Source organism: Podarcis gaigeae (genome assembly GCF_964106915.1).
Source record: "Podarcis gaigeae genome assembly, chromosome: 9".
Taxonomy (NCBI): Eukaryota; Metazoa; Chordata; class Lepidosauria; order Squamata; family Lacertidae; genus Podarcis; species Podarcis gaigeae.
Genome location: NC_139685.1, coordinates 6,939,687 through 6,956,466, shown reverse-complemented (window position 1 = coordinate 6,956,466; position 16,780 = coordinate 6,939,687). Strand labels below are relative to the sequence as shown.

At 45.7% G+C, this 16,780-nt stretch overlaps 1 protein-coding gene across 1 annotated transcript; it reads right to left on the bottom strand.

The window, feature by feature from the left end:
* Nucleotides 1-872: 872 nt before the first annotated feature.
* Nucleotides 873-16,446, bottom strand: NEIL1 (nei like DNA glycosylase 1). Its single transcript, XM_083698380.1, has 11 exons — nucleotides 16,359-16,446; nucleotides 15,218-15,921; nucleotides 13,282-13,793; nucleotides 11,336-11,455; nucleotides 10,283-10,346; nucleotides 7,314-7,413; nucleotides 5,417-5,541; nucleotides 4,562-4,589; nucleotides 3,165-3,226; nucleotides 1,775-2,052; nucleotides 873-969 (listed from the first exon to the last, which is right to left on the bottom strand). The coding sequence occupies exons 3-11, from the start codon at nucleotides 13,755-13,757 to the stop codon at nucleotides 933-935; spliced, it is 1,290 nt and encodes a 429-aa protein (XP_083554506.1). The 5' UTR covers nucleotides 13,758-13,793; nucleotides 15,218-15,921; nucleotides 16,359-16,446; the 3' UTR covers nucleotides 873-932.
* Nucleotides 16,447-16,780: the final 334 nt, after the last annotated feature.

Genomic DNA, 16,780 nt, shown 5'->3' with positions numbered 1-16,780 from the left:
CATTTCAGAAAGCAAATATAAAAGGCCTCATAGTAGCTCTGCTATATGTTCCTAGCAGGACTTCAAAAAGCACATAAGTGACAAAGCAGACAATTGCCAGTGTGTTGCCTGCTGCCAGGCCAGGATCCAGAAACCAACATAAGGCAGCTATGTGAGCATCGTCCAGGAGTTTATACCCCCTTTTGCCTCAGCAGCACATGGCTCAGAAGGGGAAGAGGCCGTTCTGCATCAGGAATGTTACTGTGCCTTCACCTGCCTGGGTTTTGTGGAAACAGCAGCAGTACCTGAAAAGGAATAGCAGTTAGTTAGATGGCTTGCAGGCCAGACATGTGGGCGTTCAGGGAGTCGGAACCTGCAGTCCCATACAAACTTAAGAACCCCTCTGCTGGATCAGGCCCATGGCCCACCTAGTCCAGTATCCTGGTCTCACAGTGGCCAACCAGAAGCCCCAATGGGAAACCCACAAGTAGAGCACAAGAGCCATCTCCCTTCTGGAGGCAGGGCAGAGCCATCACGCACAAATTCTCCTCTATGAATTTGTCCAATCCTCTTTTAAAGCCGCCATCTAGGTCAGTGCCCATCACTGCCTCCTGTGGGAGTGAGTTCCATAGTTCCAACTCTGCACTGCCCAGTTCCCATCAGGCATTGCAAATGGTCGGGAATGATGGTTGCTGGCATCCAGCAAGGTCTAGGCCAGTGGTTACCAAACCTTTGGGGGCTACACCCCACCCGCCCACCCAGTTCCATAGAACCATCCCAGTGCTGCACCCCACCCTATAAAAAGCATTATTCAGAAGAGTGGTTTGCCCAACCTACTAAGGAAGATGTTAACACAGTACAATTCAGCTTGGTAACAATTAGTTGCACAAAAATCCAATATAAATTATTTAATTCTGCAAAATGGATGAATTTGATCCAGTGCTATCAGCTTTTCAAAATCCAATAATCATTCCCACCTTCTGTGCCCCCCTTCCACCTCTTTCGTCTTAGTGCCCCCCACGGATTGTAGGAGTGCAAATATCCAGAGTGTAGTGATCAGATGGGATTACTATGAGGAATTATAAAATATGCATCAAGCCATTGTGTCCGCGATGAATGCATTGTGTTGACTGGGTTTAATTCATTGACAATAATTTCTGATCACATCCCACATGCCTCTGCATCTGTCTTATTTCTCTGCCTGACAGGCACGTATCAGCATTCTAAACACAGGCCAGTTGCTTCATCAGGCATCCTGAGCCATAAAAGATAGTAGGTAGCTTCTTTGATGTAGCAATTGTTAGGTTTGTTAAATTTAGGGCCAAGAAGAGAGTTCAGGAAGAGAGTTCACAAGGAGTTGGTAAATACTGTTTACTGCTGTTTATTACCTCCAGGTTTCCTAAAAGCATTGCTTCCTATTTTATTTACTCTGGACTACTATGCATGCTCAAGTAGGAAATAGTTTCCTTGTAGTTAAAAGGATTTCTTCTGATCTGACTTTGTCCCACGTGTGGGTTTTTTTAATGCTCAGAGGAAATCTGATTGGTTCTTACGAACACTGTGTAAAAAGTTCTTTTGTGAATAAAACGACCTGGGCCAGGGGGTGGAGAGAGAGAGATTATTATACGGACCCCTCCCAGAGTCTTGCGGGTCAAGCCTCTGTGTGTTATTAATCAGAGTCCAGTCCTTCCTTTGCTTTGGGAAGGCCACAACAGATGGTACCCCCCACTTTGGTAACTATGCCGCAGGTTCCCCATCCCTGCTATGGTTGAGTCTCTTTGCTCTATAAAGCCACCTAAGGGACTCTGAAGCCAGATCACATCTCTTCTTACCCCTGGTTTTCCGGTTTGATGTTCGCCTCTTCTGGGCTTCAGCCACTGTGTTATCTGATGCTGGAGATTGCTGCAAGGCAGAAACCTTACTCCGAGTTCTGGTGTTTGGTACCTTGGCTTCCTTAACCATAGTGTGGTCCTCTGTTTGGGGGACAATTCTCTTCCCTTTCTTCCTTCCAGACTTCCTTGTTTCCACAACATCTTTCTGAGGAATACAGGCCACAGTCTCCAGTTTTGTGACCTAGGAGAGACAAAACAGAGCTGAATTTCACCTCCGCAATTCAAGTGTGCACCTGTGAGATAGAATAATGGAACTGTAGAGGTGGAAGGTCTCAAACCCCACAATGCAGGAATCACAGAGACAGACGGAGATAAACAAAGAACGATGGGGGAAACTCATTCTTTGAATTCCTCTCTTGCTTCCCTATGGAATGCGAGGGCAGGCAAAGGCACTATAAAAAGTGAGTTTGGGAGAAACTGGATTAATAACATGAAATTTAACATCAAACTGGAACTGCATGTGTGAGAAGAATGGAATGGAAAGAGAAAGAGGGGGAAGGAATATGTTGGAATACAGAATGAAACCACCCTCACGCTCTGCTATTTTCAAAGGAATGCAAACTAAACTGCGACAATTTGGAATGTAATCTAACTGGAAAGATAACAGACTATATTTTTTTCAGCTGAAAGGAGGAAAGGAGTCTGCCAGCTGCAAGGTCAGAGGTTTTCCTATTAATCATTTGCAGTTTGGAATCAGAGCACTCTCCCTAGGCTGAAAAAAAAATGGCGAGGACAGTTCATTTGTTAGAACAGAGGGGTCTCCAACAAGCTCTTGAATCACAGGACAAAGTGACACAGAGGCTTTTGGAAAACTGTGAGACAACTGCTTCCCCGGAGTCATGATGGGAAATATCAACAGTTGGAAGATTGAAGGACACAACATTATATATGGTTGGGACAATATCATGGGAAAATTACCACACACAGGTAAGAACAATGATTACAGACTGAGTACCTCACGTGAAACTTTATGTTACTTAATATATTAACACCAATTGAAACCAAAAGATTGTAGTTGTTGTATAAGGGATTACTATCTTGAAGGGAATGTAATTGAAATTATTAAGATTTTGGGACGCAGAAAAATTTTTAAAAAGCAAAGAGGAACCCATCAAAACTAGCATGTGAAGAAGTCACTTTAACTAAATCGTATAATTCAGTACATAAATAATTGGTTTTAATAATTGTTTTAATTGGATAAATTTGGCATTGTTATAATGAGGCTGTTATTGAAACGATATTGGAAAATAAATTTTAAAATTATATATATATTTTTAAAAAGAGCTGCCTTACCTTGGAGCTTGAGGTATCAGGATTGGGTTTTACCTGCAACCGTCTCTTCCGTGGCTTTCCTCCTGCAAAACAAAATGAAAGCTCCAGCCCCCGTTTTGCCAGCAATAACTTAAAATGTCTCTGTTGTGTCCAAAATCATAGAAGAGAAGAGGAAGCTGGCCTCATTTGTCCGACTGGCTCTCTGGTGTCTTAAGCACAGAGGTGATTCTATGCATATCTGATCCTTCTACCTAGAGAGACCTGGGATGGAACCCATGACCTTCTGCATTCAAATTAAGGACTCTGCAACTCCGCTATGGTTCTTCCAAAGATCCTCAGTGGGAAGATCTTTAGCTCTCCCAGAAGCAGAGCGCCTCTGCAAATGTAGTAAACAGGAACCTGATACTTTGGAGCATATTTTCTTTTCTTGTGATTTTGGCATTTATGCCAGAAGACAATTATTAGAGGCCTTACAACTTAACAGGCTCAATTCTATGCCCCCAACGGATCAGGACCTGCTCTCAGACAGGAATGATCAAATTACTTTAATAGTGGCTGAATTTTTGAGTGCTGTCCATGTAGAAAGACTGGGCCATTATAAAGAGATTTGGTGGTTCTTAATTGACAGGTGATGTGGTAGTGTTATATTGTATTATTTATGCAAGTTGATTTTCTCTGGAGTTAAAGATCTGACTGGGACCTTGTTATGCTGAATTCGTATTTTGCACAATTTGTATACGGTGTTTGTTTGATAATGTGTGGTTTGCTATGCCTAATAAAGGATTGACTTCTTAAAGATCCTCAGTGCAGTTTGGGGTTTGTAGTCAACTAAGTAAAGAGTATGCCCATAAAAACTAACAGCCCTATGTTAGTCATGCCTATGTTACACCAGTGGTGGTGTAGTTGGTTAGAGTGTCACACTAGGGCTTGGGAGACCAGAGTTCGAATCCACCACTTTGTCATGAAACTCACTGGGTAATCGTTGGGCCAGTCATTCACTTCCAGCCTAAGGTGGATTGTAGGGATTAATTTAGATGGGGGGTGGGGAGCCATGTAAGTCACCTTGAGCTGCATGGAGAAGGTGAGATATCAATACAACAAATAAATATTAACAGCAATGTGTCTACTCTGAGTAGCACCTCCACAACCTACCACCTTTTGCCTTTGAGCAACCAACCTACATCTCCCAATCAAGCGCTGCAGAAATTGGCCTTGTTTTGGAGGCACATCAGGGTATATTAAGCTGAAAGACGTCCTCAAGGAAGAGCAAAGAGTCTCCCTGTTTAAAAGCCTAAATCTTTACTTAACAAGCCGTGTGAGAGGCTGGATCAAAAACGATTTGCTCCCTTCGCAACCCAATGTATTGGTATCCAGGAGAAATCACTGACAGGCGATCCAAGGAGCCCCCCGATACTCACCTTTTGGGGCCATTGGTCCAGGACTGCCCTGCAAGGGAAGAAGATGGCCCAGAATGTAACCAGTACTAAAAACAAAAACCTCATCTTGAGTTTTGGTGCTGGGAACATAAGACACAAACAACTAGGTAAAGGTAAAGGGACCCCTGACGATTAGGTCCAGTCATGGCCGACTCTGGTGTTGCGGCACTCATCTCGCTTTATTGGCCGAGGGAGCTGGCGTACAGCTTCCGGGTCATGTGGCCAGCATGACTAAGCTGCTTCTGACGAACCAGAGCAGCGCACGGAAACGCTGTTTACCTTCCCGTCAGAGCAGTACCTATTTATCTACAGTGATACCTCAGGTTAAGTACTTAATTCGTTCTGGAGGTCCATTCTTAACCTGAAACTGTTCTTAACCTGAAGCACCACTTTAGCTAATGGGGCCTCCCGCGGCTGCCGCACCGCCGGAACATGATTTCTGTTCTCATCCTGAAGCAAAGTCCTTAACGCGAGGTGCTATTTCTGGGTTAGCGGAGTCTGTAACCTGAAGCGTATGTAACCCGAGGTATCACTGTACTTGCACGTTGACGTGCTTTCGAACTGCTAGGTTGGCAGGAGCTGGGACTGAGCAATGGGAGCTCACCTCGGCGCAGGGATTTGAACCGCCGACCTTCTGATCGGCAAGTCCTAGGCTCTGTGGTTTAACCCACAGGTTATTTCACGCTGTCTTCCAGATGCCAAGATTTACAGACCATGACATTTTGAAATGCTCACAAAGGGGCCACATGTTCTCCAACCCTGAAGGAAGAGGGGCCAGCACACTGCAGCACCTGACCCCCCAGGAAAGAAACTGGTGTCCTTCCCTCAGGATCCTACCTGGAACCAGACTGTCCTGCCGTTGGCATCGCGCAGGGTCTGCATGCCTGGGACGAAATAGCACTGAGTCCACTCCTGGAACATGGTGTAATCAGACGTCCTAACGGGATCATAACCTTTGCCACCTATTGGGAAGAAGGCAAGGAGAGATGTGCATGCAGGGATGCATCCCTATCCAGCTGTACACGGTAACCCTGTAATGTACAGTGGTACCTTGATTCAAGACTATAATCCGTTCCGGAAGTCTGGTCTCAAAACAAAGCAGACTTAAAACAAGGTGTGCTTTTCCATAGAAAGTAATTGAAAATGGATTGATCCGTTCTAGACAATGAAAAACACCCCCTTAAACAGCAATTTAACACAATTTTTACTGTCTAACGAGACCATTGATCCATAAAATGAAGGCAATAAGAAGAAGAAGAAGAGTTTGGATTTGATATCCCGCCTTTCACTCCCCTTCAGGAGTCTCAAAGTGGCTAACATTCTCCTTTCCCTTCCTCCTCCACAACAAACACTCTGTGAGGTGAGTGGGGCTGAGAGACTTCAGAGAAGTGTGACTGGCCCAAGGTGACCCAGCAGCTGCATGTGGAGGAGCGGAGACGCGAACCCGGTTCCCCAGATTAGAGACTACCGCTCTTAACCACTACACCACACTGGCTCTCAATGTACTGTATTATAATCAATGTACTGTACTATAATCAATGTACTGTACTGTAAAATAAATAAGACAGTATTGTAGATGAAAAAATATAACATTCCCCCCCCCCCTTTACGTGCACTGATGATAGTTATTGTTTGGATGGGGGGCTTTTATCCATTTCTGCAGTCACACCACAATCAACCAGTAGCTGAACTGGGTTCCACACAGTCCCAAAAACCAAGTCACAAGCCACAGTCACAGGTCAGTCCCATAAAACGAAGTCACAGCCAAAAAACCGAAAAAGCCACACAAACCAAAATGCAAAAAATTAGCAAAAACAAAACCTCCAAATATCACCTCTGTGTTGCACCTGGAGCACTCATTTCTGGGTTGCAATTTGACTTAATCCAAAACGGACTTATAATACACTGGACTTTAGTCAAGGTACCACTGTACCTATTTACTTGGGAGGGTAGCAAGGTTTGCCTCCACCCCTCCTCGAATTTCACTCCAACTTTGCAAATCCACTTAGATGCTTTTTAAAAAACTAGCAGTGTATAAATTTTATGAAATAGGAAGACACAAGATTTACCCACCCGGGAAGAATGGCAGATGAAGGTGATGGACTATATGGAACTGGCGGAAATAACTGGCAGAATCCGAGACCAAGGAGAAGAGTTGGTGGAAGAAGATTGGAAGAAATTTAAAGTTTATCTACAGTAACACTGTAAAATTAAGGAATGTTAGAAGGATGTTGGAATGAAGTAATGTGGTTTTAGCAGAAATGATATAAAGGATTAAGTAAAAATGGATTGTTAATTGGTGAAAGAACAGAATGTAAAATTATAGTATATTAAGATAAATCATTAGGATAAAAACAAAGATGGAAAGGATTTGCTGAAATATCTAATTGAATTAGAACACAAAAAAGGGAGGTGTGAGGAGGTCAAGGAAATAAGCAAAGGAAAGAAAGTTATGTAAAGGATTGATTTGTGTTTTTGTGTTTTTGTTTTTTTTCTTTTGTTCTTGTATTGTTCTGTATTTTTTTTTCCTGTTTAAATTGATATGTTCTTTATTTTTTCTTTTTGTAACTTTTAAAATCTCAATAAAAATCTGTTGGAAAAAAATAATAATAAATTTTATGAAATAAAAATCCATCCATCCACCCCCCTCAAACCTACACACTTTTGCAGCTCTTGAATGATACACAGAATATGGAGGGGAAGCATAGTGGGTTGTCCTCAACCTGGTCCTTACCCAGATTCACAACCTCCATGGGCACCAGGTGACAGAGCTCCAGTAGGTCGGGGTTCTCCTGTTTTGGCTTCACCTTTTTCCTAGAGGTTAGTCCAGGTGCCTGCAAGGGGAAGGCCAGCAGTCAAGGGAGGCCGAGCAAAAGAGGACCCAACTCAGGTGCTTCCCATACAGCCTTCATCCTTCCTCCAGGTTCTCTCACACATACACCCAAAGACTAATGTGCTAAAAAATAAAACTCAGTGGGAGTGCTGGGAAGCAGGGCTCCCTCCATTGACGCCATCAGGCTCCCTCTCCCCTCAGCTCTCCCCTGGAGCCAGGCAGCCCACCAGGTGGCCTCAGCAGGACAGACAGGTAGCAGAAGGCTCATGTCATCAGCTTTGCTGGAGGCCCAGCTCCATCGGGCACCTGCCCCTGAACTGTGCCAGTCGCTCATGAGACAAACTACAGTGGTACCTCTGTTTGCGAACGGAATCTGTTCTGGAGGCCCAACATGAAAAAAGCGCAACCTGAAGCGCCGTATCTGCGCATGCGCGGACGGCGAAACCCGGAAGTAACCCTTTCCGGTACTTCCGGGTCGCCGTGGGACATCACCTGAAAGAACGTAACATGAAGCAAACGTAACATGAGGTATGACTGTACTGTTTAGAAATTGGTGCCTGAGTTTGGGTTTTGATTTTCCTCTTCCCTCCCTGTTCCTTTTCCCTTGTATGTGTGTGTGTTTTAGATTGTAAGCTGCTCTGGGATCCTTTTTGACTGAGGAGCCTGGCACAAGTGGCTCTAAATAAATAAATAAATAAATAAATAAATAAATAAATAAATAAATAAATAAATAAATAAATAAATAAATAAATAAATAAATAAATAAATAAATAAATAAATAAATAAATAAATAAATAAATAAATAAATAAATAAATAAATAAATAAATAAATAAATAAATAAATAAATAAATAAATAAATAAATAAATAAATAAGAAGCTATTCTTGTGAGTAAGCTGAATGCGTGAGTGAGGCTACACCAAGTAGAAGAAGAAGAAGAGGAGTTTGGATTTGATATCCCGCTTTATCACTACCCGAAGGAGTCTCAAAGCAGCTGACATTCTCCTTTCCCTTCCTCCCCTACAAGAAACACTCTGTGAGGTGAGTGGGGCTGAGAGACTTCAGAGAAATGTGACTGGCCCAAGGTCACCCAGCAGATGCATGTGGAGGAGTGGGGAATCGAACCCGGTTCACCAGATTACGAGTCCACTGCTCTTAACCACACCACCACACTGGCTCTCTGTGACACTCAAAGTAGCTTTGCCCCACACAGCGCATGCCAGATAGTTTTGGCCCCTCATGTCCATGCAAATATCTGCAGAGATGCAGCAAAGGTTTCCATGATGTTTTGAGGCTTGCATGATCACAATTCCAAGTGGTATCAATATGCACACAAAGGTTGCCGCCCTGCCAGCATGCACACTGAGGAGGGGCGTGGGAACATACGCACAGCCTGCTAGATCCTGTTCTCACTGCAGCCAGCCAGATGCCTCTGGCAAACCCACAAGCAGAACCAAGCAGAACCTGAACTCAAGGGCCCTCTCCCCGCACTCCTGTGGCTTTCAGCCGCTGGTATCCAGAATTAACAGCAGCCTTCAATAGCTCTCTCTTTATCTAATCCTCTTTTAAAGCCGTCTAGGAGACAGTTCCATAATTTAACTTTGCACCATGTGAAAAAGTACTTTATATTAACTGTCCCAAATCAGCTTCATTGGATGTCCATGAATTCTAGTGTTACAAGAAAGGGAGAAAAAATTTTCTCTGCTCATTGCAGTCATTCTGGACTCACAGCTGTCCATGGAGGCATAGGTGTCCAGGGCAGCTGTATATCAGCTCCATCTGGTACGCAGGCTGAGACCCTATCTGCCTGCAGACTGTCTCACCAGAGTGGTGCATGCTCTGGTTATCTCCCGCTTGGATGACTGACTGCAAGGCGCTCTATGTGGGGCTACCTTTGAAGGTGACCCAGAAACTACAACTAATCCAGAATGCGGCAGCTAGACTGGTGACTGGAAGCGGCCACCGAGACCATATAACACTGGTCTTGAAAGACCTACACTGGCTCCCAGTACGTTTCTGAGCACAATTCAAAGTGTTGGTGCTGACCTTTAAAGCCCTAAACGGCCTCGGTCCAGTATACCAGAAGGAGCTTCTCTACCTCCATCATTCTGCCCAGACACTGAGGTCCAGCTCCGAGGGCCTTCTGGCGGTTCCCTCGCTATGAGAAGCCAAGTTACAGGGAACTAGGCAGAGGGCTTTCTCGGTAGTGGCACCTGCCCTGTGGAACGCCCTCCCACCAGATGTCAAAGAGAAAAATAACTACCAGACTTTTAGAAGACATCTGAAGGCAGCCTGTTTGGGGAAGCTTTTAATGTTTAATAGGTTATTGTATTTTAGTGTTCTGTTGGAAGCCGCCCAGAGATGGGCGGGGTATTAATAATAATAATAATAATAATAATAATAATAATAATATTATTATTATTATTATTATTATTATTATTATATTTTCTCCCTGCTGTGCTTAATTTTATAAACGTCTTATCTTGTTGCCTCTTCCTTGCCTTTTCTCTAAACTAAAAAGTCCCGAACGTTGCAACCTTCCTTCGTAAGAGAGACACTCCACACATACCCCGATCATTTTGGCCCCCCTTTTCTGAATCTTACCCAACTCTACAACATCCTTTGTGAGGTGCAGCTCCCAATTCCCCAGCCATTGGCTGAGGCAGCTGGAACCGATGGCAGCTGTGGTCCAGAGACACCCAAAGACCTAAAGCAGAAGGGCTATGACCTGTTCCACATGATGGGATGAGAAAGGTTGAGCAACAGAGCAAGAAAACTTCCTCCTTGCTTATAGGAAGCCTGGAGTCAGGAAGCAGGGTGCTGACTGGACCTGTGGTCTGATCCAGCGGGATCCACCTCGCGTCCCCTCACCTGTTCCTGGGGCTTCAGGTCCTCCAGAACATTCCGTGCCTTCTCAAAGGGAGGGATTTTCAACCTGGAAGAGGCCACAGGAATGATTTCAAATGACTGCCAAAGAGTTGGAACGGTGAAATTTCAGTGACACTGTGCAAATTTCATAAAATTTGATTTTTAAAAAGCCTCAAAAACGGTTTACAAGAAAAATACAACAATGAAGTTACCAATAAGAATTAACAACAATTTAAGACTTGCGAAAAGTCTTAATAAACTAAAAACAGGTTAAATTTTGTATTATACGCTACCTACCTGAGCACAACCCACCCAAGACAGCTCACGATATCAAACACAACGTAATTAACAACCGTTAAAGTAAGCCCCAATTGCAGCAATTTTTCAAAAAAGCACTTTTCAAAAGGCTAGTGAAAAACATGACACAGACGGTGGAAGAAGATTGGAAGAAGTTTAAAGTATATCTTAAGAACTGTTGTAATATTGATGAATGTTAAAATGTCAAGGTAAAGGAAAATATGGAATTACAGCTGTAATTGACTGATAGATTAATTACCAGAAGAAATTTAAAAAGACAATAAGTGATTAATTAACCGATCTGAAGGGTTGTTGAAGAAACATTTAAAATAGGGAAGCAGAGAAGGGGAGGGAGGGGGAAGTCCGAGAAGTAAGGTTATGAAAAAAAAAAAGATTTGAAATTATACATGTTTATATGTTGGTGTTTGTTTGTGTGTGTTGACTGTTTTGTTTTTATTTGTGTGGAAAATTAATAAAAAAATATTTTTTTTAAAAAAAAATGACACGACAGCAATGTCAGAACTCAAAAACTCTCCCTTTGAGGACAGCTCCTGAAAAGGCCTTTATGGTTGAAGAATATCTGCTTCAATTTTGCAGCACAGAGGTCGTGTGCAGCTTCACAGGGAGGGAGTTGCACAAGGAGGAGGACACCACAGAAGAGGAGTCATCGCTTGTGCCCACGATTACAGGTTTCCAGGACCAGAGCGACCTGGCAGACTCTGCTCCCCGGGCACAAGCGAGAGTCAGACACCTGCTCACCTGTACAGAATCTCAGCCCGGAGGTAATTGCCAACACCGTTGAAAAACTTCTGGTTTAGCAGAGCCTCACAGATGGGCTTGTCAAAAGCCTTGTCCGAGAGGTTCCTCAGCACGTTTTCCCTGGAACAGAGGAGGGCTTGTTAAAAGGGCCACTTAGCATCAGTCTTTTTTATCCGAAGGGCCACATCACAACCCACCGGGGGGTTGGGGGCAAGAAGCAAAAGTGGCCTGGCAAGCAAGAGGCATTATCCCAGTTCAAGGGCACATTCCAGCCCGGCCAAAGGTCTCAAAGAGGTTGCTGAGAAGGGAAGCCTAGCGAGAAGGGCATGATTTGACAGGAGTCCCAAGGACCAGGTGAAGAGGGGGCTGCATTTGGTGTGAGGCTCCCCAAGCCCGTGGCTTAACAGGAGTCTAAAGCTTTGCACAAACACATGCTGGAAACGAAATGGCAGTGGTTAGAGTGGTTAGAGTGTTGGAGATCCTCATTCAGCTATGAAGCTTACCGGGGGGACCCTGAGCCAGAATAACAGCTATGGGGACAGCAGCAGTGGGCCCACGGAGGAGCGTATGAAGTAAAGCCGGTTTTCCACATAGGCAAAGTGGTACTTCACACAGTCTCATTTTGGAAACTAAGCGGGCTAAATTAGAGCCATGCATTTCCCCAGCAGATCACTAGTCACAGCCTGCTGTTTCCCACACCAATCAAAACAAATCTATCTGATCCAGTCCCCACCTAGAAATATGGAGATCTTTTATATACAAATATATTTTAATTCTATTACTACAGTGGTACCTCGCAAGACGAACGCCTCGTAAGACGAAAAACTCGCAAAACGAAAGAGTTTTTCGTTTTTTGAGTTGCTTCGCAAGACGGATTTCCCTATGGGCTTGCTTCGCAAGACGAAAACGTCTTGCAAGTTTGTTTCCTTTGTCTTGCGAGTTTGTTTCCTTTTTCTTAAAACCGTGCATTCACTTCGAGGAGCAACTCATAGCACGCGGTGTGGTAGCCTTTTTTGAGGTTTTTGAAGACTTTGGTGATTTTTGAAGCTTTTTCCAAAGTCCACGGAAAAATCGCAAGACGAAAAAACTTGCGGAACGAATTAATTTCGTCTTGCGAGGCACCACTGTATTTCATTGGGTTGTTTTTTTATAACTATGGGTTCCCCCCCCCCCCCAATGTTTTCAGCTGCTCCTATTTTATCTGTAAGCCACCTCGAGTTCCTGTTGGGGAAAAGGTGAGGTATAAATAAATAAAGTCAGAACAAGGCCATCTCCCATTTTTGAAGGGTCTTTTCTTTTCCCAAGATGTCAGGAGGAAGCCAGTTGCTTTCATAAATGAATGAGGGTGGCAGGCGAGAATTCTACCACTGAACCACCAATAATTTTCTTAAGTCAATAATTTTTTTTAATAAATAAATAAATAAATGAGGGTGGATGTGACGAAAGGGGCAGCAGAGGAGGTGGGAAATTCACCTAAATTGAGGGGCCAAAACAACTTTACCAGCCCCAGATATTATGCTGCTTGGAGGGGGCAGGGGACATTATTTGCTGCTCTGCCTCAGGCGGCAAAATGGGATGCGGGTGGCGCTGTGGGTTAAACCACAGAGCCTAGGACTTGCCGATCAGAAGGTCGGCGGTTCAAATCCCTGTGACGGGGTGAGCTCCCATTGCTTGGTCCCTGCTCCTGCCAACCTAGCAGTTCGAAAGCACATCAAAGTGCAAGTAGATAAATAGGTACCACTCCGGCGGGAAGGTAAATGGCGTTTCCATGCACTGCTCTGGTTCTCCAGAAGCAGCTTAGTCATGCTGGCCACATGACCCGGAAGCTCCCTTGGCCAATAAAGCGAGATGAGCGCCGCAACCCCAGAGTTGGCCACGACTGGACCTAATGGTCAGGGGTCCCTTTACCTTTACCTCAGGTGGCAGCCGGTATAGGCAATGCTCACCTGAACTTCTCATACTCCAGCATCACACAGGGCCCTCGGTCCACCTGCCAGGAACCGCTCACCTCCCATCGGCCAAATCTGCGGAAGTCCACGAAGCAGAGGGCGCGGGGCGGGCTTCCTTGGGTGTAGAAGCGCAGGTGCGCATGCTTTGGCATCTCGGACACGGGGACAAATTTGAAGTTGCCAGACATACCAAAACGGAAGATGATATCCATTGGCTCTTGAGCTGCCTGCTTCCCTCGGGCTGTGGAGACCCGCCTTTTGGAAGGAGCGGGGCCCTCCTGTTTGAGCGGCATGAGGGTGAGCTTCAGCTCCTTACCCCTTGACACGGCCGAGATCAGGTACCTGTCGCTCTCAAAGGGCACCTCTGGATTCTTGCTCACTTCCGACTTCTCCACTTTACCTGAGAAAATGAGACCCCCGCACTCCTCATTGATGTACCGGCTGTTTAGAAACAATTCTGGACCTTCCGGCATCCTAAAGACGTGGAGGAGCTGAGATAGGAAACACAGCTGAAGGAGAAAGAGGGGAAAGGTGAGTTTTAAAAATGTTTCTTAAAGAGAAGGGTTGAGAGCCCTGCACCTGGGGTCCCCATGCAGCCCTCTGGGTATCTGTATACAGTGGTACCTCTGGTTAAATGCTTAATTCGTTCCGGAGGTCCGTTCTTAACCTGAAACTATTCTTAACCTGAAGCACCACTTTAGCTAATGGGGCCTCCCGCTGCTGCTGCACAGCCGGAGCACAATTTCTGTTCTCATCCTGAAGCAAAGTTCTTAACCTGAGGTACTATTTCTGGGTTAGCGGAGTCTGTAACCTGAAGCGTCTGTAACCCGAGGTACCACTGTATGGCCCACAGGACTCTTCCCAGGCCACAGTCCTCACTGGCCCCACTTTGCACCCTCCAGGGGTGCTTTTACCTGGCTGAAATGTGTCCTTCAATTCTCCTGCTTACCTAGAATGTGTAGAGACTTGCCCTAGTGCACCAAACTAAAAGAAAAGCTGTTGCTCCACCCACTTCTTCCTCTGCCCCCGCCCACCACCGGTATGCCCCTCCTCTCAAAAGGCTAAGAAGGGAATGTGGCCCCCACAGGCCCAGACAGAGGGGGCGGGGGCCATATGGGCCACTTGATTCCAAAGGGGGCCTCGGTCAGCATATTTATCTATATTTTCCATTTTGTCTTTATATGCAGATACGGTTCAAGCCTTGAAATAAAATTATTTGTCAGCATAACTTTTATGAAAATTATTTACAGTATATGCTTACTTATTTATAAGACTTATCCCCAGGGTAAAAAAAAGGGGGGCACATTATCTACCTAGCCAGGGCCTCTGCCTGGCTCTGCTGGGAAAGATTCCCTGGCCCTGATCCAAAAGGGTGAAGGTGGGAGAAGAATAACGAACATCCATTAAAATATACAGCTGTAAAACAACGAAAAGCAAACCAAAACAAACAGGAAGTCAGAGATTAAAGTGGCAGAAGGGAAGCAACAGTAAACCATTAAAGGACTGAAATCAGAGGCTGGAAATGGAGGTCTAGCAGAGATGACAGGCGGTAGATGGGGGTCTGGGAAGAGGCTACTCAGCCCTGTTTAGGGAAGCTTTTAATGTTTGATGTATTACAGTATTTTAATTTTTTTTGGAAGCTGCCCAGAGGGGCTGGGGAAGCCCTGCCAGATGGGCGGAGTATAAATAATAAATTATTATTATATTATTATTATTATTATTATTATTACCTGGGGCCGCCAGCTGCCTCCCAGTCTGGGCATTAAGGAAAGAGGGAGGAAACCAAAGACAGCACATGGAGCTCCTCGGAGAGAAAGGCGGGATAGAAAGGCAGTAAATAAATAAAACTAATTGAGGAAATGGCCAGCATAGAAATGCAGTATAGAACTCTGGAGGGGTTCTGGGGGAAAAAGAGACGCCTCTTTCCACTTACGGCGATGCGTTGCCAAAGCCTAGGAGGACCCTGGAGAATTCTGTGCTGTTTGCTGTTTTTGGAAAATCTTCTGTACCACCAACAGGGACGCCCAGGACTCCCTCTCCACGGGACACGGCGTCTATTTGGGCTTTCCTGGTTGCCAACCTTCAATAAAATCTTCAAAATAAACCTATAACGCGTGCTAGGAGGAAGGACAGGAGATGGCGGCGTCGGAGATGGCTTCCAGGAGGAGCGAAGGGAAAGGCGCTCTGCGTATGCCCAGAGGCTCTCTTTGCGGCTTCTCCTTGAACCGACCCGAACGGCTAGTTGCGTAACCGCAGCCCCGAGCGCTTCCACGGGCGCAGCGCCTGCGCGCTTTTAGCCGCCTCTCCCTCCGAGGGCGCAGATGCCCAGATGGAGCCCGGCTCCGACCCACGAGGGGATCCGCGCAAGAAGCGCCCCTCGGCGGGCGGAGAGGCGCGTGGCTCGTCGCGCGGAGGCTGCGCTTGCAAGTCTCGGAGGGGAGGGCGCGCGCGCTTCCACGCCCACGCAGGGGAGGATCCGTGCCAGGACAGAATCCGATTAGATCTGGGGCGCGCCCGGCTCTGATCTCGAATTTGGGTGCCCCCGGGTGGTGTTGGGCTACGCCCCCCATCATCCCTGGCACTGGTCCTGGTTGCTAGGGATGATGGGAGTTGTAGTCCAGCAACACCTGGGGTAAGCTATGGTTTTCCCTGTCGTGATGTATGGAAGTGAGAGCTGGACCATAAAGAAGGCTGATCGCCGAAGAATGGATGCTTTCGAATTATGGTGCTGGAGGAGACTCTGGAGAGTCCCATGGATTGCAAGAAGAACAAACATATCCATTCTGAAGGAAATCAGCCCTGAGTGCTCACGGGAAGGACAGATCCTGAAGCTGAGGCTCCAATACTTTGGCCACCTCATGAGAAGAGAAGACTCCCTGGAAAAGACCCTGATGTTGGGAAAGAGAAGGGGACGACAGAGGATGAGATGGTTGGACAGTGTTCTCGAAGCTACCAGCATGAGTTTGACCAAACTGCGGGAGGCAGTGGAAGACAGGAGTGCCTGGCGTGCTCTGGTCCATGGGGTCACGAAGAGTCGGACACGACTAAACAACAACAACAACACCTGGGGGTACCCAAGTTCAAGGAAAGCTGGAGAAACTTCTTCATCCTGCAGAGTCTATGGAACTCGCTGCCACTGGAGGTGTGCGGTGGCGGCGTGAAAAGATCAGGCCATGGTTAAGAAGAGCAGGTGGGGCCCGATCCAGAAGACTCTGCTTATCATGCTCTTATGCTGTTCTTTTTAAAGTACCCCAAGTTTATTCAGCATTAAGGACTTTTTATTTTCTTTAAAGTCAGGCAAGGGAAGGGATAAATAATGAAAAGTTAGGCACCGATTCTGACTGGGTCCTTGTTCTTCTAATCCCCTGCTTGGAGGGAGATTGTTCAAGGAGGAGGGGAAACCAATAGCCCCTTAAATTGTTCTGATATTTTGATCTTGCTGTAACCTGCCTTGTGACCATATGGTGGATAAGAAATCCCATTATTATTATTAACC